The sequence below is a fragment of the Pseudopipra pipra genome, chromosome 3 (genome assembly GCF_036250125.1).
Source record: "Pseudopipra pipra isolate bDixPip1 chromosome 3, bDixPip1.hap1, whole genome shotgun sequence".
In the NCBI taxonomy this organism is placed as follows: Eukaryota; Metazoa; Chordata; class Aves; order Passeriformes; family Pipridae; genus Pseudopipra; species Pseudopipra pipra.
Genome location: NC_087551.1, coordinates 102520760 through 102543885, shown reverse-complemented (window position 1 = coordinate 102543885; position 23126 = coordinate 102520760). Strand labels below are relative to the sequence as shown.

The window sequence follows — 23126 nt, the reverse complement described above, 5'->3', positions numbered from 1 at the left end:
GTTATTTTGAAGAACCTTTACATTTTCCTTAGTACAGGGCCTAATAAAATATTCTTAACTCTCATTTACAGCTTCTAGGCTCTAATGCAACAGAACCATGAAATAACAGCAACCTTTCTGTTCTCTGCAATAGAAATAAATTCAGCTATTACTTACAGCAGGTCTGTTTCCAAAAGCAGCATAAAAGGGTTCTGTGTTAGGATAAAACAAATTTTTGATGTCTGTCAAACACTGAACTTTAAATTTTTCTGGCTTCTTTTCTATGACCTCCCTGAAATTATAAAAAAGGGAAGCTGAATAAGTACACATGAAATACAGAACAAAACATTTTATTTTCTTTATTCAACATTTTTGCCTAGCTGGATACTGATACAGAGCACCCACTCTTCTCTTACTTCTTTTTGAAGTCAGAGTGCTCATGAAGACAAAACCCAAGCATTCCAAAGCTTACATAATGGGCACAGTAAATAAATCCAAGGGAACTTCTATTGAAACCTACATTGCAAAGATGGTTACTGAGCAAGGATGGTGGATTACAAGGAGTAGCTAAATCAAGCCCTCTGAGGCATAAACTATCATCAAATACACTGCCTCCTGTGAACTGCAGAATGATTCAGAGATTACATTAGCCCTCACTGTGTATAGCGCCTTTTTTAAATTTTATTTTTAAAAGGACTGAGATCACCATATGTGCTAGAAGCAACTCAGCCTGTTAAGATACTTCTACAGTCAGGATCCTCCATCAGGGCTAATTAACAAAAGTTAAGGAATAAAGAAATCTTCTATTTCTCTTCAGTTCTCCTTACAGAATATAAAATTCATTAATGAACACAGTAGTTATCTCATCCTTGGGCAAAAGCCCTTTCACAACAGCTTCTCTTGGCAAGAAGACTGAGCAGGTGGCAGAGTCTGGAGTTCCCATAACATAGGAAGATGCCAGCATGACACAAAAGCGCTTATGAAGCTCAGAATCCCAGATCCTAGCACCAACACATATGTCAAGGAAGATGTGAATAGTATAGAAAGTTCATAGGAGTAAAACAGCCCTTTGGAACAGATCCGTGTATAAATCAAAGTTTGAGAATGTGCAATAGACAAATAAAACTATCTTTCCTTGCATACACCTGATCTCAAACCTAGAATAATTAAATCTATGGATAACAATGCAGTAATTTATTGCCCACACACCACAGCAGTTACAACAGTGTACACTGAAAGATGGGCATTCTTTAGTCTAAACAAGATACCAAAAATAGTATCACTTTAAATGTATTTCTAGATATGAGGAGCATAAGATAACAGTAACTACCTTTTCACTGCATTTAGTGTTTAATCAGTCTGAGAAGTGCACAATAATACCTCCACAGTTTCTTATATTTAGAATGTGACTGGTAAGATTGCCTGTAGCATGTCACTCAATCAGGAGAACATCTGAACAACCTTCCATTAAAAATTCTAATGAAATATATCCTGTCACAGCAGCTTTTAACTTAGCTTAAAATATTTTCAGTAATCACTTGACACGCTTCACTGAATTAGGAAGAAGGTACGATATTCATAATCTGTGCTATTCTTATTCACTTATTGCAATTCAACACCTAGAAAAGCTAACACTGTCCATACAGAATTCCACAGTGCAGTCAGGCACATAAAAGATTCATTTCATTTTCACAGAAATTTCTTCAAAACCCACTAAGAAATAATCTCACACAAAAATATATTTATGTCAATTGGAACACCTTACAGATCAAGACAAGAAGGATTGCTATTAAAACGTCCACATTTCTTCTATAGCTAAATACACACCATATTAAACACCCCCTATGAGGTTGTGAGCTATGCTGGTGAAGGTACATGCCTTAGGCAGGGTCTCCCATGCCAGAAAGGTCAAAACTGAAGGGCCAGTTAAAATGTCTTCACGGGCAGGATGGGCTCACTAGCCTCCTGGCAGTCATCCCAGGAGAAGGACAACTCTGATTCCAAACCCGGGCAGATGGAGCTCGCTTGGCCCTGTAAGGCCACCCATCTAAGAGAACGTCACTCTAATCAAACCTACGGCCTGAGGACCTTGCTGCCACCATCCAAGCTCGCTTGGCCCTGGCAGATGAACCTCAGGATTAAAGGGTGGGTCCGGTTCTGCACATGCTGCATCTCACCTAAAAAATCCATTGCGCAGGCTCGAAGGTTATACCCACATTTGTAAAGCCCTGTAGCGACAGGTGAGGGTCAAAATGGCAGGTGAAAGGTGCACTGGAAGCCACAGACCCAACCCTGCATACAGGTGGTTCAGGACATTGGTCGCCTGAGACTGACCCCAGAGATGACAGTCTCTTTCGGCGGCATCCTGAACGACCAAGCAGCCTTTCCAAGGACAGCACTGCTTGCTCCACATAGAGAGGGGCCCAGAAAAGGTGGCCTAACCAAAGCTCATCTCCACCCTTCACCCGGTTGGTTAACCGCAGGACAATGGGCATCTTCTAATTGTGGTCAAACAAAGATTAAGAGACAAAGGCATACACCTGCCTTCAAAGGTGTACCCAAATTGACAATTGCATGCTGGAACATCAGAACCACAGCTGATACTGCAAATAGTGGATGTCCTGAGCGTCATTCTGCCCTAATTGCCCACGAACTGTCACATCTACGAGTATTGAGGCCATGTTACTGAGAACACAGCTGCGCTGGGCAGGGCACATCTCAAGGATGAAGGACCACCGCCTCCCTAAGATCTTGCTTTATGGTGAACTTGCCACTGGCTGCCGCATGAGAGGAGCCCCAAAGAGAAGATACAAGGACTCCCTGAAACAACATCTCAACCTTGGCCATATTGATCATCATAACTGGTCTACTCTGGCCTCCAATTGGGAGGTCTGGAGACACACCATCTATAATGCTGCTGATGCCTTTGAGAACGCACGCAGGATCGCTCTCATGGAGAAAAGACAACACAGAAAGAATCGTGTCTTGCCGATACCATCCAAGGAGTCTTTCTGCTGTGCTTTTTGCAACTGGACTTGTCTATCTTGCATTGGCCTCTTTAGCCACCAGAGCACTTGCAGCAAATGTGGGTAGAGCCCTCCCCTAAATCTTCATTCGCGAAGCCTAGCCATGAATGAATGAATATTAAACACATGAAGTCATCAAGCCATAGCTATTGGCAAACAGAGAACACAGACTTGCCTCAATATACATCTAAGACATAAACTAAGAAAATCATCTATTAACTATCTATTGAATTTTGGTCTTTCTCTAACAAAATTTCTTCTTAGTGAAATTTTGCACCAATATGTATCATAAATTATTTCAAGCACTCCAAATTAAAAAAGCTGAGAATTCAGCCTCCACCAACCTTGCAGTTTCTTTCTGCATAAAAGCAAAATTGCATTACCTGTGAAGAGCTGAGAACAGGCTGCTTGGACTCAGCAACACTGGCCCCTGAGGCAGCACAGTTCCTCGTTCATTGACCCAGTGCAAGTATCCTCTGGTCATGCCTGCCATTCCAATAGCACGTGCCGAGCAGTACAAAAACTTATATCCATTTCTGTGAGCAGATACAAAAGAAGAAACTACTGTAAAAATAAAGCAGGTATTTAAGTATTAATTTTGGGGCTTACTTTTACATTAACCAAGTCATGACTATTAAACAGACTTATGTTTAACATAACTTGATTTAAAAGGAATAAAAACATTTATGCCAGAAACCTGAATAATTAAAACCTATCTAGTTCCACTGCATTTTGTGATTGCACCTAAAGAGGGGTCATTTATCTCTGCTCTTCTCATGACTTACGACTCCTCATGGTTTCCTATCCACCCCTGCATGGTAGAACCATTGTCCCTAGAATTAACTGAAATGACATCTGTGAAGATGAAAACACTTGGCATAAAACAGATAATGGTGTATAGGCCTTTGCTTTACTAACAGTATTGCATTCCTGCCTCTTGGGCCTCTACAAAAACAGACTAGTTTATCTGCAGCAGTAACATATTACTTCAAGTTGAAACACATTTGAACTTCAAAATACAGTATGAGAAGTAATCCTCAACTTGACACTGAAATAAGTTTTGGTAGAAGTCATAGGTTGCCTTTGATTCTGTTCATGGTAGAACAGAGTCCTATCTGATACTAGTTCAACTTAATAGCAGTTTACTTTCCAATTCCTATAAAGAAATTACTGTTCATAAAATACAGAAATATTGTATTCAGTGCACGCATGGTCATTAGATCTAACTACTGAACATTTATATGGTGTTCAGCTGTAATATCCAGCCACTACATAATTAACTCAGTAATTTGAAAACCAACATGACTCAAATCTATTTTTTCCCCTATGTTTATGATCACCAAAGCCCTAACAACTGACAGTGCTGGCAGGCACAGAAATAACAACTGCAATTAAAAAAATTAATTAACATTTTCACCAAATGTAATGCAGAGCTTATACACAGAACTCAGCATGTGAATTCCCAGGCTGTCTTGTCTTTTCTGTGTACACGTATGTTTACACACAGACAAGTGTCTCTGGCATAATTAGATTTCATCATCCATAATTTATAATTCATCATCCATGTAAAACAAAAAGCAATAAACGAACCTTAGCATAACCCTAGCACACAGAACAAATCAGATTAACTAAGAGGACAGTTGTGATGTGTACCAGAGGTACATTTATGGTAATTTGAATATCTAAGAAAAGCTGACTTTAATACAATAAAAGAAAACAGCAATCAGTAATCCTCCTTGTAAAAATTAAAATCAGATACTTTATCTGATCCCATTCAGACATTAATTAATTTTTCCTCATTTCCTTTTTTCTCTCAGTGGATAATTACAAAATTCACCATACTCTGTCTTTCCAGTGTACACAATGCCTTGACTACATTGTAAAATGTATCAAGGGAACCAACAGTACACCTGTACTTTTGCACCAGCCTTGCTCACCTAGAAGCATTCCCACACATCACCCCATGTGAGCTGGTACTGTCTGATTGTTTTTCTCCTGTTCATATTCATCAGAGGAAACATCCCCAATTTTTGGGAATATATTGCTCTAGGTAATACCCAGATAGTCTCCTTGTTAATGACATTAACTGACCTAGAGCACAGCTGATATACTGTTGCCCAATATTTCTTCGATAACTAACGGGAAAAAATATTTTTTTCTAAACATGGTTAGATCTCAGGTGTACTGAGCTACTTTTTGAAGATGCCCACCTTTTTCCATGGATTATGGAGAATGCAAAAGCCACACCTAAACATGATGAATCCAATCCTTTACCTCCTCTAGTGGCATGGAAACTATTTATCACTGTGGACCAACAGGCATCAGTGCAGGTCAATTACTGGATTATAATACAGTAACTGGTGTTGCCAGGTTAAAGCCTTTTCCTTAGGCTGTTCACAGCATATGCCTTACTGACTTTCAATAACTTTAAATTGTACTTTAAGCAATGTTTACTTATCACCTACTCTCAAAATTAACCAATGACACAAAAATATTTTAAGACTGATCCTTCCTAACATTTCAATTTAACAATGGAATAGCAACAAACACTTGTATAGAGGAATAACAGAATTAATTGTATAATCATCAGTATTAAAAAATTACACGCTGCAACCGCATAACTCGTTCAAATTACTACAGTCTTTGGAACTAACTGTAGGTATCTGTTTGGAATGGTTGGAAAAGCAATCACTACTCATAGATAGGGGGCTTTTGCTTTTGGTATCACAAAGCAGGTTTTGCTCTGGACACCATGCAGCAGATGTTTGCACTGTGTAAGCATCACTGAAGTGATGAGATATTGATGAAATTTTTACCCTTATAGGTTAAGAGAAACTTAAGAGAAATTTTAATTTTTATGTGCAAATAAATAACACAAACAAGCCACAGATGCATGAACAGATTTACTGAATACTCACTGGCTCACTTTATGGTACAACTTTGCGATCCCTTGGTGTGTCCAGTCTTTGCCAAGAGTTGGCAAAATATGGCCTAAAGTATCTGACCTGAATAAAGAAACAACAATATAACTGAACCGAAAAAACCCAACACTTATAATAACAGTTGAGGATAACACAAACCCCCCTAGCTTACTTGGCTAGCAGCAAATGAAAATAATGTTTTCTGTAAGGTACTGCTCGTAATCAGAGGAGGATTATTTTATTCCCCTTTCTTTTGAGACAGATTGATGTGTTCATCCTTGGCCACAGTTTTAATTACTCTTGTGCCCCAAGATAGATAAGCTTGTGACCCATAAGGTAACATGGAAATTACAGCACATAGGCCATCAATCAGACACGTAGGAGGCCACCATACTAAGCATACCTTTTCAGGTTTACATTAAATATTTTCTAAATAAACCAAATATATTCATAAGGGAAGTTTATGGGAAATTGAGAGCATGAGATAAGTCACATTCTAGCTTACTTCAAACTTCTCCACATAAAGCCAGGAGTTGGTCACATATGAAGTATTTTGAAATATTTATTCTGGTTTCAATATATTTCCTGCTTTATATGAGAAAATTATTTACAGTATAATAACAAATGGTGCAAACAGACACATTGCTTGACTAAGCATTGTACAGATACACAGCAAGAAGTCCACACCCTGAATATCTTGCATCGTAGAGGGAAAAACATTGGGCAGCGGTTTAGGGTGGATTTGCACTGGTATTGTAAGGTGAAGTGATTAAGTAACTCTGGGCAGCTGCCACTCTGGCAGAGTGAAGAACAGATCCCATTAACTTTACTGAGGCTTAAAAAACAAAAGTTTACACTGAAAAAGAAGTCTGCAATACAATGGATAAATCACAAGAAAGAAGAGAGTTACAGTTTAAATCAAGTATTTTAGTTCCTCCCAGATTACCCTTGGAAATTATTTTTCCTCATTCTTTTTTCTTATTACATAAAGCTAAGTTTCATTTTGAAATAAATTGATTTAAAAACAAAATCTAAGCATTTCACTTAAAAAGACAATGTTTTTGTGTTTCCTCTGTTCCACCCACAATTGTTTTCCCCAATGTTAAATAACTAACTAAATAAAAATCAGCAAGTCACTGAATCATTTTGGTCACTCCAAAATTCTGGGGTTTTATCCAAAGTACTAATCTGAAACTTTCCATCAGATTCTAATTCTGACATTGATTTTGGAGTCTTGTCTTCTAAATAATAGTACTGCCTCTCACTGGAATGCCCTAGTAATTTCTTCTAAAACAAAATTCTCATGTTTCTTCTTTTTAATGCAGCAAGTGCGCTTCGTAAGTGTCATGCAGCAAAAAAGTTAGGATTTTGCAGAAAGTCCTCCAATACTACTGTAAATACTATCATGAAACACCAAAAGGTGACAAATAATGGGAACATATGGCATGTATCTTTATTAAATTATTCTTGCACTGTTTGATAGCCAAATTTTTTTAAAAACTAAATACCCTCAGAAAACGCTGGAATGTAATGATTCTCTGATTCAGAATTCCCTGTTAATTATTTTTGCCTTTAGTCCAAAGATCAACTTGTCCTTGCAGATAGTCTCTCCCTGATCATGAACTTACCGTGTGATGGTTCCATCAATGTCAGAAATAACAACTTTGTCATCCCAATTCCATAGGTAAATGGTGCCTTCGCAGCGGCAAGTGCCTTGATACTGTGTTGTAACACTAAAGGTCACATCGTTGGGGCCATTCTTGAGCTTTAAGCTTTTCTGCAAGACATTATCAGCAAGATGATCAACAAACTGAGCATGTGAAATGGGCACAGTGCAAACACAAAGCCACAGATGATCATTGCCTCGGTCACACTGAATCTTACTGCTTTCAGCAGAGCTGTGGTCTAAATAAGGACAGCAGAGCTTTGTCCTCCGTTGTGTATATTAGGCATTGATATATAGAACAGAACAAAGTAAATAAAAAAAAAAAAAAACCTGTTTCACAATTAAGGTATATTTAAAAAAAATAAAATCCCCAGATGTTCACATAAACAGCAACAAATGGTGGAATAGGGACCATCTCTGGGGGTTTTCTATTCTGAGATATAGATACACATGCAGAGGCATGTGAGTAACATGAAGTTCCATAAACTCTAATTAAGAGTGTTTATATGGGGAATTGTGTTCTGTGGTATTTCATCTCTTTCATACAGTAACCTACTCTCACACCACATGACCTATTACCCTTCAGTCTCCACTAAATATCCTTCACTCTCCCACTTTGCTGACTTTCACTGTTTCCTGTGTTACTCAGTGACATGCTGGACAAGAGATTATTGATTTGACTTTATTTGTGGACCTACCTGTTCATTTTCCCCAAACCTGTAGGAATTTAATACTCTAAGTGTATCTTTTTCTTAGTTATCTTTCATGGCTGTTTTTCAATTAGTAAAAAAGTGAAAAGGAGGTGGGAATGAAGAATAACTGATGGGTAACTCTTTTCTTGTTTCATCAAGAAAACAATTTAAGAGCAGTTTTAGCTTCAGTTAATTTCTGCAAGGTTTCTGAAACCGAAATGTACCAATATATTTATGCCACCTTTGCTTTCTGTTTGCTATAGAAAATTACCAACACATGCCATCTATCTCTTGGGAAAAATTCTGTATTTCTTACAAATTATCCAGGCAGTGAGCAATGGGCTGTTTAATGTTGTACACCTTGTGTAGGTTTCCTTCAGAAAACTGATTGCCTGTAGATAAGATGACAAAAAGTATTTGCCTGAAGTAGCCCATTTTTCCAGATCAAATTGAAATGTACAGAACACAAAACTGAAACAGTTTTGTCACTATTAGTCAAAACACCTCTGTCACAGAGGAAAAGAAATGGCTTCAAAGCAGTTACTAGTCTGGCCTCATGGTAAATTCACAAGCAGCTCTTTTAGAAGTTATTAGCAGAAAAGCATACTTATGCAAAATGTGACTGTCTGCCTATGAATGAGAGGAAAGGAAAGGAGGAAAGGAGAAAAGGAAAAAAAGAAAAAAGAGAGGCCTTTATATATATAGTATATGTATTATATATAATGTGTATATATACACATTATATATACTACAAAAAATGATGTGGCTCCAGTACATTTTTACACAGGTGAAAAACACATACTTTGGAATTTAATTTTGACATTTTTCTAAATGGGATCCCACCTCTGAATGCCAGCACTTGCTGCAAGGAACAACATTCATGCTTAATATATAAAAGAGAAAGGAAAAGTTGATTTTTTTAAAAATGTAACAAGAGAGAGAATTAAATGGAAGACATGAGAGGTAATTAAGCTTTGCAAGCCTGAATAACGATGTGGTTCATATTGTACTAGAAATGACATTTAGGACAAGGATGTAAAATTAACTCACAAGCTGGTCAGAAGTGAGTCGAAGAGATTTTTTGTAACTGACTCCAGACAATAATGAGAGATGACTGGAGTTGGTTTGTAATGACCCAAGGTTCTGTTTGGCAGCTCTAGGGTCTTCATCACTTGAAGAAGATTCATCTTTTATTCTGGAACATTGCACACACAGAAAATGATGTTATCGTGTCAGTAAATGCATCTCAGTATCCATTAAAAATGCATTAACAGTGAGTCACCAAGTAAGTCCTTGATTCTCTGCTTCCAAGTACTGTCTCACAGGAGGTCATTCACAATATGATTTTGAATATATCAATGAAGCACTGAATTTTCATTCATGCATGCTCCCCATTATTCATAGTTGGATTTCTCTAGTCATTCACTTGTTTTCACTACTTAAATTTAACACATATAAACTAATGTGCTGCATTGACTCAAAAATCTCATAGTGGTAAAAAAAAAAAAATACCCACCAGATACTATAACTACAAAAAATCCTCTGTTCTCAGGAGAAGAGAGATGCATTTGTTATTCTGGCTTTCTCTTCCCCTTTCTCTCCTTCCCCAAAGAATTTAAAAATTAATAAAAAAGAAATGCAGGTGGTGGAAATTTTATTATAGAAAGTAACTTATCTTTCTCTTTCACTGACCAAGTTCAGCTCATTGGATTATTCTTTTCCAGAATTTTCAGGATTATCCCTTTCAGGATACAATGATGAAAAGTCATAAAACCTGAGCTCCCTCACACTATTCTGTTTAAATATGCATTGGTATAGGTTGGGTCTTTTTTTTCTGGTACAACCATTTTTTAGAGATTTGTTAAGGGTATTTTTCTTCAGAGAAAAAGTTTTCCTACAGTAAAAAAAAAATCTATCACTGTAGGCAGAAGGTAAAATACTCTTTCAGATCCTACAAATCTTATCTTTAAAACAATCAGCATTTGGCCTCTTATTCAATCACACCTGGACATTGTTTGATGTTATGAAGTTTTGACCCAGTACCAAGGTACTGTATGTTGTGACTAGCAACATTTAAAAGCCTATTTTATCTTTTGTGACATCTCATCTCAAAAGCTTTTCTCAACATCCCACTTCCCACTTGTCACATTGTGATGGCAAACAGTAAATTTTTAATTACAGACATCCAAGGCCAGTTAAAATTTAAACAAAGAACACCAATTTCAGAATCTAGTCTGCTTGAAGTCTTAATCCCACTTTAAAGCTTATCTTCAAACAACCATGTAAGAAACAGACCTAAATGTCATGTGTCATCCTTAAAAGTAAAATCAACCTTCCTGATTTATTCCACCGCTCTCAATCTCAGAGAGGAAACAGAGACAACAGCCAGTCTCCTACAGAATGAGGAATCTTCCTTCCAGCCCATTCACCTGGATTGCAGCTGTTGACCACCAGAAAGAACAACAGCTAATGACTTTTTGTTTCAGAAAGGTGATTCCCAAACTTAACATAATGAGAATATCTGAATCTGGCACTTTTCAACTGTAAGTTCAGACAGCACACAGATGATCTGTCTTTACACCAAGATCTGTAAGCACAGAAAAGGGACAAGGTAGAAGAGCTGTTCCTGGGTAACTCATCCCTCCAAAGCAAGTTAAAGCTCATCTTATGAAACCTTCCTAAAGGTGAGATTCTGGCTATACACTGTGATTTGTTTGGAGCACAAAAAGGAAGAGACTCCTGCAATCCTTGAAAGAAGTAACAGAAAACATGGCTATTACCTGTGAAAAACACTCTGGAAAGTCTTAGGCCCCTGAACTTCCCAAAATATGCAGGAACAATTTAAGTGGTCAGGCCATAAAGCCAAGTAAATTGAGCTGCCAGCCAAACCACAGAAATGCCAGGGTGCACCCGCAAAGTCTGCAACCCTGCCATGGGCAGAGACCTCCTATCTGCACTTATGTTGTGCAGTTAGTAACAAACTAAACTTATTTCACTGAGACAGTATTTCTTTGATCAATATATATGAGGTGCTTTCACTTTTAAAAGGTAATTCTTGCTTATTTCAGGTACAGATAATTTTGAGGATACCTGTTTGCCCTGCTCATCTGTGAAGAGTCTTCTGTAAGTCCACTCTCACTCATACCTTGCTCTGGCTTTGTTTCCTGTAAAAACACAAGTATGAGTAGCTAGGCATCTCCTGTTGAGCAGAAAGCAAATGTCTTTAGAAAAACACTTGAAAATCAAACTCTGTCTTGTGTGAACTTGGAAAAAATCAACAGCATGTTTGTTTCCTTTGCTTGTAGGCAAAGTAAAATCGCATGGTTTCCTTAAAGAATGTAGGCTGTTCAAAGGCCTAAAAAATGAAAATATAAAACCCAGAGGGTAATTGATATTTAGTTTTGCATGGAAGAAGTAGAGAAATATCAGATTTTATATCTAGTACTGTTGAAGTTCTGGGATCAACTCCATAACTACTCAGTTCATACACCTCAAATAGCTAGATTTCACCTGAAAAAGCAAAGTATGACTCTGGAGATGGAAAAAAATGTAATTCCCTTTCATAGAATCATTAAAATTTTTAATCCAATAAAACTCTCCAAACTGCTCTTGAGTAGATCCTGAACACTACTGATTGTCATTCCACAAGATTTTTAAATAGTGAACAGTTCTACAACTCAAGAGATAACCAAATACTTCCAGAGGTAAATTCTAAAAACTTCAAACAACTACAAAACTAAAATCTCATGCTCTGAAGCCCATACCCACAGCTCAGTACAATGGTTATTTCAAGGCTAAAGAAGTTCCTGACTGAGGCATAACCATAAAATCGTATTAGAAGTCATTTTCTCCCCTCAAGTACTAATGCTTCAGTAGAATAAATTAATATGAAGAGGTTTTATTAGAAAATTTTAAAGATTAAATATGTCTAGACAGGAGATCAATATTTCATATAAAGCTTTGGTTTTTTCACTGCTCTTTAATGTTCATCCATGGCTTTAAGACTGTTACCACAAACTTTTAATGCTTTAAAAAGAAACTCCAGAAGACTTTCAAACTAATATATATAGTCAGTTTTCCATCTTAGGTTTTGCTGAATTTTACAGCTCACACTACTCATAAATATGTCTGCTCCTCAGCTATCAAAAGAAAGTTGCAGAAAGGTAGGTCATCTGCGTTAAAACATTAAATTAGTGGTACAACTGTTTGATTCTAGGTTCCCAAAAAGAGATTTATTAGATTAGATAATACTGCCTCAGATTTCTTTATAAAAATAAAGGCAGAACCAAAACTCTTCAGTCAAATATTTCAGGTAGGGTCTGATCCAAAGCTTTCTGAAGTCAAAAGAAATCAGACTCCAGACCATGTTTAAATATCTCTTAATGTCTATATCCTCAGTCAAATGGACTACTGAGTTGCTCTCTGAAGTAAAGTTCTGAGGGATGAATTAGGAGATACCCAGCCTTCCCATTGCAACCAAAAAGAAACTCTTGCTTGCTTCTTAAACTTACCTCTTTAATAGTGCTGTTCCTCCCACGCCATGAAAACCACCACCTTCCACCTTTTCTGGGCATCTTGTCCCTCATTATAGATTCCACAGTTGCCTGTGATAAATGGATGGTAACATAAAAAAGGCCCAAAACAAAGGACAACCTGATATATGTAAATGAAAAAGTGCCAAACACACAATTTTAACTGATAATAAATAGAATAAAAGTAAACATACTGTCTGTGGACCATACATTCTACTAAAGCAAAATCTAATGGTATCCAGAGCTGCTCTGAAGTAACTTAAGCATGAATACTTATGGTATATTTAAAAGGAAAAAGAAAAAGAAACCAAATCAAAGAAGAAAAAAAAGCATAAAGAGATATTAGAATAATGTCTAGAATGGAGAACCTACTGTTTTTAAGTTATTTAGTACAAATTATATGTTAAAAAAAAGAAAAATATCACTTTCTGAAGGAGCTGTCATGCAAAACAGTAAAAAACTGACATGCAAGATGGCTATTCTCATTTAAAAATAACTGCAAAGTTCATCATTAATCACCAGTTTAGAAAAAAAGCAAAGACATTACTAGCTTTTATGACAATGTTAGAATTGGGCTTTTTATAAACCCTGGCTACTTTTCATTGGTTCTGTGTACTAGACCTAAGCAGAGAAGTTTCTTTCAATATCCATAATGACTAGAGCCTTATGCATTGCAACAAGAGAACTGAATTCTTTCACTCAGAGAGAAGCAAAAGATGAAAAGGGAAAATATTACAGTAAAGGTGGCCGCAGGGTTTGGTATGCCCCGGATCAGCTTAGCCACTGCCTTTCTGAGATGCTAGCTTCCACTGTAAGCAAAGTCACCAAAAGAAAGCTGTGATGTTCATTAGTGATTTTTTAAAAATTGAAAAAAAGTTCAAAGAAATCTTAGCAGTAAAGGGAGGAGGTTTCACTCAGCTAATGTGTGGACCCCTTTTCTCAGTTTTTCCCTAGGCTCCCTCTGCTGTATTATTTAAAGTATATGAGGTCAAAAAAGAAATTACAGAGGAATAAAGTTGAGCAAATGACACCTTTTTAAACAAAATAACAAAAACAGGGAGTAGATGGAGCTACTGAGAATGGAATGCCACCACTGAGAACAACAGCTACAATTTAAAGAGGTTCTCAAACATATTGATAACTTCAAGCAGATGTCCTATTGACTTTTAGTGAGAGAATTCACGTTTAAAATTAGACATGCATTTAAGTCTATTTTGCAGAACATGAGTGATTTCTTTTTGCAAAAACTTCAGTTTTCAATCACTTCACAGTGTCTGTTTTAATAAAGTATCTTAGTATTTCGATTCCTTAGTTTCATAACTATTGCAAATCAAAACTCTAAATAACAAGTCATGAAGAAAACCAGTAGGATGACTGGTAGCATAAATGAGTAATTTTAGTTTCAGAGGTACAGTTCAACCAAGTAAATCTTCCCAATCATACGGATTGCTCCAACTATAAATACCGGTTTCTCCACTAAACTAAAATTGCACTGCCTAAAAAGTTATCAGCCTTCAGAATACACATTAACCACAAAAAAAAATATGAACACACTGAATTTCACACTCATAGATGATTTTTCTCAAACACTAACATGGGCCAACATAATTTATGTTTACAATCCATATTAACAAAGTAAAAAAGGAAGTTTTCCTTCTTCAAAATAGTTGTAATTGCCTGGACTATTCACAAACCAAACTTAGTCCGGCTTATTTAGCCCTTAGCACAGGCCAGACAAACAGTTATGTGTGGATAGACAGTACTGTGTTCTCCTGTACAACAACCCTCTTCCCTCCCTTAATCAATGGCATAATTTCACAACTCCTCTTCTTACCAATCTTCATGTTCAATCTCACCTTTGGCAAAGGTTTCTGGAATGCCTGCATTGCCAGCAGAAGGGGACCAGCTGTCGTCCAGTTATAGTACCTGGGCATGCAAGAGAGATAATTACTGCATTTTGTAATCCCAATTGACAATCTACTTCGTATTTATCACCTGGCAGGTAAAAGCCATGAAACACAGGTCAAACTCTGGCCTGCACTAGTAATAACAGACCCATCTTATTCCACAGGTATTTATTCCACAGTATATTATGGGCATATACTTTTCAGGGTATGTAAGAGAACCTAGACCCTTTAGAAAGGGTATTTGTCACACATTCCTCAAGTCATCACAGAATCACAGAATGGTTTGGGTTGGAAGGGTCCTTAAAGATCATCTAATTCCAACTCACCTGCTAAGGGAAGTGACACCTGTCACTAGACCAGTTACTCAGGGCCCCATCCAACCTTGTCTTGAACACTTCCAGGGATGGTACATCCACCACTTCTCTGGGCAACCTGTTCCAGCGATTCACAGTAAAGGATTCCTCCTAACATCTAATCTAAATCTTTCCTCTTTTAGTTTAAAACTGTTCCTCCTTACCCTATCACTATCAGCCCATGTAAAAAGTTGCTCTCCTTTTTCCTAAGCTCCCTTGAAGCAGAAAAAAGCTGCAGTGAAGTCTCCCCAGAGCCTTCTCTTCTCCAGGCTGAGCAGCCCCACCCCTGTCATCCTGTCTTCATAGGAGAGGTGCTCCAGCCCTCTGATTACACCTTTGTGTCCTTCCTTCAGACTTGCTCAAACAGACTTGCTCAAACCTCCATGTCCTTCCTGTGCTGGGGACGACAGATCTGGACACAGCACTGCAGGTGGGGTCTCACCAGAGCAGAGTAGAGGGGCAGAATCACCTCCCCTGACCTGCTGGCTACACTGCTTTGGATGCAGCGCAGGATGTGGTTGGCCTTCTGGACTGTAAACACAGACTGTTGGCTCATGTCCCACTTTTCATTCACCAGAACCCCCAAGTCCTTCCCCGCAGGGCTGCTCTCAATGACTTCATCTCCCAATATGTACTCATGCCTGGGATTGCCTTGACCCAGCCACAGCACCTTGCATTCGATCTTGTTGACCTTCATGAGGTTCTCATGGGCCCATTTCTCAAGTTTGTCCAGGTCCCTCTGGCTGGCATCCCTTCCTTCTGTTGACTCAACTGCACTACTCAGTTTTGTGTCATCTGCAAACTTGCTGAAGGTGTGCTCCATCTCACAGTCTACGTCACTGATAAAGATACTGAAGAGCACCAGTCCCAAGACAGAGCCCTGAGGAACACTGCTCATTATCACCCTCCACCTGGACATAGAGCCATTGACCACAACTCTCTGGCAACCATCCATCCAGCTAATGTCCTTACTAATGTCATTATCACAGCATGAGCCACATTTTTTACAAGTTTTTCCATTTCTTCATCAAGGAACTACATAAAAGTCAAGGGTTGTAGTCTGTAGAATGTCAAGCTTCTGCTATTACATGTTGGACAGGGATCAACTCTTGTTACAGACAGTAGGACAATTACAGTATCCATTGTCTAGGGAAGTTGAAGCTCACACAACATTCAGAGAATATGACAGTAAGATCCTCACTAAGCACTCTTATTCCCAACACATTCAGTAAGCAGGTAAATACTATCATCAAATCCAAATGACTCTGTCAGGGAAGCAGGAAATGACTCACCTCAGAGCACAAAGAGGGTCAGGTAAGAGGCCATAACATACACAATACAAACTATCACCTGGTACATGAGATTTGCATAGGCAAAGTCTGTGACTAAGGGTAGCCAAACCTCTAAGTGCAGCACAATGCCATGATGTCTCCTCTATTCTCTAACACTGTTTGCCATGTGTAAGGTTTTAAGTTAAAGAATCCTTCAAACAGCTGCATCTGCATATGGCATAGACTACAGTGCTGCCCTGCTGCTGGCAATATAAACATGAAATAATCTTAGCCCTGCAGAAATGTAAGTCTCATACTCAGTGGCTGAAGTTTGATAAGTCTTGAAAAGCAATGTCTCCAGACAGGCATATTAGCAAAATATTCAGTACATACAAAAAAATTGCTGGGTACTGAGTGACTGCAAGCAGACTGACACATCCCTGCAAATATTAATTATTCAAACTGGCTCAGGGCAAGCCTTAGCAAGTTCATATCATATTTAATTTTTACTCTGTCAATTGAGTGTGAATACTATCAGCGTTTAATAGCAGCTTCTTGAAATTCAAATTGTGTCAGTTGGCTCTAATAGGTCATTTGAAACTGCTCTTTACTTTCAATTTAATGGAGGAAAGGTAACTAGGAGGGGCTGAATTCACCATGGAATTGAATCTTTCTGGATGAATCCAAGCTACAGACATTCAAAACCTGTTTTTCAGCTATGCCTAAACTGATCTAATGCACTGAAGTGCCACAGAAGTGTCTTTGTTACAACAGTCTTTTTTTTTTTTCTGAAATATACTTACTTATTTCCAATCTTAACCACAAGGTTAGGGTCATCGATGATAGCAGGATTGTCCACAAACTGCTGATATGTGACTGCATGTTCTATGAATTCTTCTGTGGGGGAAAAAGTTACATTTGTAAAGCATGCATTTATAGATGCCTGAGATGGGCCAACCTAAACCTCTTGGCATCTCTCAGGTACATAGGTTTTACACTCATTATGAGGGTGCTGAAATTTAACTGTAATATGGAAGCAAGTGGTTCAGAGACTCTCTCAGAAGATGCTGAGGGTTTCTTTTTTTGCTTCTGGGTGTCCTTCCTGTTCAACATACAATCTAAGTGAAAGCTCAGGGATGTAATTATGAGGGAGGAAAACCTCCTTTTAGAAAAGTTATAAAATTTACAAGTGATTCAGATAACAATATGACTCCAATAAATCACAGTATATTTGAAATGTTTTAATACAAAGCTTCTGACCAGCAATCAGTGTAGCATTAGGCTCATATGATTTTATGATGCCACAATACTGCAGGAAGTGTAAGTCTTAACACATCTTCTCCTTATGCCACTGGAAGTTTAAGGAATAGAGTATTGTAGGTGATGTACTTAAAAGTTACACAAGAAATTGGAGTTGGGACAGGAACTCATGTTAAGCATTCCAACTCTCTATCCTCGTGTCCCCATTTACAGACCACCTTTTCATTCCTGACAACAGCTGTGAATTTCCTAGCTATATACTATACCAAGTGGCAAAAGCACCACTAACACTATTTTAATACAAAACATAGCACTATCAGGAAATAAAAATACCAATAAAATACTTTCAAACATTTTTGTATGTAGTGGATTACTAAAACATGTTAAAAACAGTAAGTTCTATATAAGTCTACTATTCTAAGCATAAAAAGTTCTAGAAGACTGATTATTACATGGCCAGTATTTATCTTTTCAACACATTTTTGAGCACAGCCACAGGAGGGCTCTGCAGCCTCAGGCTGCGATGCTCAAACCTGGCTGCCAGCAAATGCCTGCAATTCAGAAAATCATTCTGTACCTTTGGTTATCTCTTTGTTGTCAGTAAGGCCTCCACAGAGAGAAATGGCAATGGAGGGCAAATCCCGAATTCCATCCGAGGTGCTTTCGGCTCCACTGTCAACACCTGAGCTCCCAACAGACTGTGGAGAGTGGCTGGCTGACCGCGGCCCCGTGTCATTCGTGCTCTTACTTTGGACATTATCCCCACTGGAAAAGAAAAATCAGGAATTCAGTCTTCATGTATTCCTTCCCAAATTCACTCCCTTTGACAAGCACTGTATAACATTTGGTGCATACTAAGATTAAAAAAAAAGAAAGTAAAAAAATTCATTCAAATTTTACAGCACATGGGAACAAGAATAATGTAAATTAAATAATAAACTAATATGTTTAATTATATAAACTGATAGCTAAACCCAAACAAAAATGTGTACGTTTGTGTATTTATGTGTCATGTATCTATAAATAAAACACTCTACATATAAACTACTAGGATTAAAATTTTAAGAAACAATAAATCATTATGCTCACTTAAAATTTTTGTATAGATGAGATAATTATTACAAAATTCAAGTTCATCAAACTGCTTTTCACTCCAGATTTATAAGAATGCATTTAAGAAATTTTCAAGCTGACATTTTCTCCATATTACTAATCTTTTTCAGTTTTATTGAAATGCTAATATTACAACAGCTGACTTTAAGCAAGCAAATAAGGAAAATAAAATACACAAGCTACTTTAGTTATTGCTCAATGACTTTAGTCAAATGACTAGAGTATGATGTGGAAAGAGAAGCTATAAATGTTACAAGAGGATCTAATAAAGATCAGAATGAGTTGGAAATCGTACGCTCAGGGTGCAATATTTTCACATATAACTGTCATGCATCTTCCAGAAATTATTTTCTCACATTCATATTTATAGGTGATCACCCATAGTAGAGCAACACTAGAGCAAAAACTTTCTGCTAATACTGTTAACAGTAAGATATGTTCTTCATGGTAATAAGTCAGGACACAGGGATAAATATATCCCAAAGCCAACTGCTCTCCAAAGACATGTGAGTAACACTCACAAATATCAGTGTATATTACATAATGATCTACAATCAATATATGATGCTTAATTGACCAAAACAGAAAACAAGCTGCAAGCACACTTCTCAGGCCCAAATGCAGCACCTTCCAAAAGCTCTAATATTCCTCTCTACAGGGTTTTATTTTCCTTCTACCTTCATCTCTGCTTGGACTCTGAAAAAGAGGTCTTATCTGGTTGGCAGTGAGTTTGATCTAAATATGGAAGGTGTCAAGAGCTCTTTAGAAAGTAAAAATATAAGAAAAGAACTTATACTTCTTGGGGAAATAAAGTGCAGCAACTTCTGGATCCATGTCAGTGAGGTCATCTAAATAGACACCATCAGCACCAAGATGCCGGCTTCGTTTGTCTGTAAAGAACAGCACAAATCAGCCTATTAAGATTTTCTGAGTAACAATCCAGAGCTGTTATTACTGTTTAACTATTCATTTTAAGATTGAGAAATCAGACAAGTTATAACAGTTTGTAAACTGTATTTGTACAGAATGGTACTGCCAAAAATTTCAAAACAGGTTGTTCAAACTATGAATACACAAAATGGGACAGCAGAGGACTAGTTTTGAGACATGCTGAAGGCTCCCTATGCTAGACAAGATCACTAGGAATCAGAAGTCAGTGGTCACTGCAGGAAAACAGCAAGAGGAAAACCTTCTAAGTATTTGCATAGGCCTACTGTCACAGTATGGCAGTCAGAGCATTTAATCTCCTAATCTTCAATCCCTCCTTGCAAAAGGGAAATAACAGACTAGACTATAGTCTCTAACACAGTATAACTGGCCTGTTAGGAGACAACTCACTGTTGAGCACATACAACTGATGTGCTGTCTGTGCACATGCACCATTGTAGGGGACAAGACAACGCTCTTAAGTCTCACAAGGACAAACACACAGAGCCATCACTGTCCTGTTGTTGCTAGTACATCTAGACAAGTAACCACTGTGGGGTCAAAAACTAATCTGGAATTGATTCTCAAATGCACAACCTCTCACTATCCCAATTTTCAACACCAAACATCAGAAAAGTAATTAGAAAAAAGTTATGCAAATACTTAATAGTAAGCAGACTAACACATCAGTTTTTTTTGTTTTCAGAGACAGTGGAATGCATGGGGAAGAAGCTAAGAAACTTGAATGTTTACTGACTGAGAAGCAGCTGCACAAACTAGACATATAAAGCTTATATAATTATAGAATGAGTGCTCTAAAACAGATAATTTGTAAGCAAACAAATTTCATGTGAAGATTGTAACACTTGTTATAAAATATCATTAATATAGAGCCCAGAAATTAGGAAGTAGAAAAGTAGATGGAGTTATATTTCACATATTCAGGACACGATATTTACCACACAGAACTGAAAAGGCTCATGTAAAACAAAAGCACCTCATTTTAAGGTAAAACTGCTGTTTGTGCAAAAGACATACTACAGTGTTTTACTAGAGCAGAGTTTCCACAGTTATCAGCAACATATAACTCAGGTGAACCAGCAGATCTACACAGTGCTTATCTACAGAGTGAAACCCCTGAATCTATCAAACATGAATGAAATTGAAGCAAGTTTTGCTCACAGTCTTGCTCATATGCACAGAGCTGCCAAGAACTCCAGACCAAGGAGAATCTTCTAATACATATCTCTTGTGAACAGCCTGCTGCACAACTCAGGTTTTGAAAGCTCCTTCCAAACCTTACTCCCTTCCAGACCTGAAAAGTGTCTCCAGGGCACAGATTAATTTATATGGCAATGAGGTGCTTTACCACCATGAAATTTGAAGACAAAATCATATATGTAAAAGTGCAGAATCAACAGTTTTACCTTTCTTTCTTGAAGGGGAATCTGTCTTGCCAGTTGGTTGGGTTGAGCAAGCTGCAGTTTGTTTTACTTCTTCATTGGCAGGTAACGGTGGTACAGTTGCTCCTGGCAACTCTGTCTCTGGCTTATTTGTCTCAACTGGTAAGGGCTCACTTTCATCAGCAGTTGCTGCATCTCCTTGTCCAAGGGCAGGTGAAGGAGACACTGTATTAAGCTCCTCTATAGGAGAGCTCTGGATGACTCGAAAGTGAGTGCTTTCAGAAGGATTTACGTCCACTACGCTGGGTTCCTTTGCTTTGAGCAAAGAACTGGCCTGTGAGGAAAATTAAACAGATTATTATAAAGAAAAGCTCTTAAAAAATGCAACAGCCAGAGTTTAACCTGTTCGGTTCACTCCAGTGAGATGAGATTCTCAAGATAACCAACTACAGCAGAAAGCCATCACTAACTGAGATGAAGACTACAGTGCACAAATGACCTTTCTGCTGTGTGTTTGCTTGCACAAAATTCATCTGCATCTTGGGGCCAGGAAAGATTTGTTCTGCAATCTGCTCTACAAGTCTTCATTTTCCACTCACCTGCACATCCCACCTCCCACCCTGCCTTCCTCTCCCTTCCTGTGAAAATCCTGGCTTTCCTTCAGGAGGTAACCCTGACAAACAGGAGAAAGTAGTGCAGACTGAAATCCTTGCACAATCAGGATGCTCTCAGGCACCAGGACACTGTCATTCATCTATACCCCAGATTTAGATTTTAAATCACTTTATAGGAAAAATTTCAGATCGTCTCTGAGTGTGGGATAGGAAGTGTTCTTACAGAGGGGAGCTGAACTACAGCAGCAGCTGTACAGATGCTATAACCTTCACATCATAGCAAACAAACAACTCTTACATGAAGATCAACAGCATCCAGAGTATAACTCCCAGTTCAGGTATGGCCAGATCAACTCAGAATAGCTTGTCTAAGGACACAGACAGGGACTTCAGAGGCAAAAGCCTCCAGAAATCAGATTTGCAACACACACCAGGCTGTGTTACTGGAATAAAAAAGATATGCCTAAATCTGCTGGGAAACCCTAAATTCTAGACTGCAAATGCCAACTTGAAACTGCTGCATGGACCTGTGCACCTGAATCAGTTCTCTATGAGCAGAAAATGGCTCCCAATTTTCTTCTAATACACATGAGGAGGAAAATAACACAGAGCTGATGGTACAGCTCATCCTTGGCCTGTTAAAGAAGAGACCAGAACTCTTCTGAAGAAATTAAGAATTCAGGATTCCCGTCCCTGCTTTATTCACTAGTTACAAACAGTGAATTAAAGATAAATTATAATAGTGCCATAAGTCTGGTGCCATCGCCAGAACACAGAAGCCTTCTTTCTGAGCAAGATACCCACTGCCCTGGCCTGCAAAGCAGGATTTTCTTTTTTCTTTATACTGTGTGTGTGACCCCCATCTCTCCTGCATTCCTGTCTGCAGAGAAGCCAGCCTTCAGCAGGAAGGGCCAAACCCTGCACCATCCTGGCCCCCACAATTGCAGTATTCCACTGAAACCTGACCTTTATTTCTCACACCCTAGGGCAGGCATAATAACTCCCATTTTCCCTTTCCCATAGTGATGCTCTGACTCCACAGCCATCCGAAGGAGCTGACAGTACCCGAGGGAACTGCAGCGTACACAGCTGCCACAGTCACTGTGCGGCACAGGAGACAGTGCTGCTGGGACACTGCAGATCCCACCACCTAACTGGGCCAAATGGCACCAAGCCAGTCCTCTTAGCCAAGAGAACAGCACGTCTGGGCATGCAGAAATACAGGTGTTTCTGGATGCTTATGTACTCAAGGAACACATTTTAATTTTTGTGATGCATATTATAAACACCAAGCACCTAATTTCCATCTTAAGACCATTTATGAATTTCAATGATTTACCAAAGGACATTGGGTTTGATTTTATCTTGTTTTTACACTTGTAACTTTCACAAGACTAAGTCTTAGGTGCTTCTTAATTTTCTACTGTATATCATCAGTATTGAGAACATCCATGGCGTAAGA

At 38.2% G+C, this 23126-nt stretch overlaps 1 protein-coding gene across 9 annotated transcripts in view; it reads right to left on the bottom strand.

Moving 5' to 3' along the window:
• The window catches only part of LPIN1 (lipin 1), a 78972-nt gene that overhangs the window by 5702 nt on the left and 50144 nt on the right, over positions 1-23126 (bottom strand). For 5 of the 9 annotated variants that reach the window (XM_064650541.1, XM_064650539.1, XM_064650542.1 and 2 more), the window contains 13 exons: positions 21075-21384; positions 19517-19610; positions 18185-18372; positions 17151-17244; positions 14673-14742; positions 13011-13088; positions 12796-12888; positions 11375-11448; positions 9335-9479; positions 7555-7703; positions 5924-6010; positions 3389-3541; positions 157-271 (listed from right to left, as the gene is read on the bottom strand). In XM_064650541.1, coding sequence (XP_064506611.1) covers positions 157-271; positions 3389-3541; positions 5924-6010; positions 7555-7703; positions 9335-9479; positions 11375-11448; positions 12796-12888; positions 13011-13088; positions 14673-14742; positions 17151-17244; positions 18185-18372; positions 19517-19610; positions 21075-21384 — 1650 coding nt within the window. Of the gene's footprint in view, positions 1-156; positions 272-3388; positions 3570-5923; positions 6011-7554; positions 7704-9334; positions 9480-11374; positions 11449-12795; positions 12889-13010; positions 13089-14672; positions 14743-17150; positions 17245-18184; positions 18373-19516; positions 19611-21074; positions 21385-23126 lie in introns of those variants that run through there. The other 4 variants (XM_064650540.1, XM_064650543.1, XM_064650545.1 and 1 more) reach the window with 2 other exon arrangements.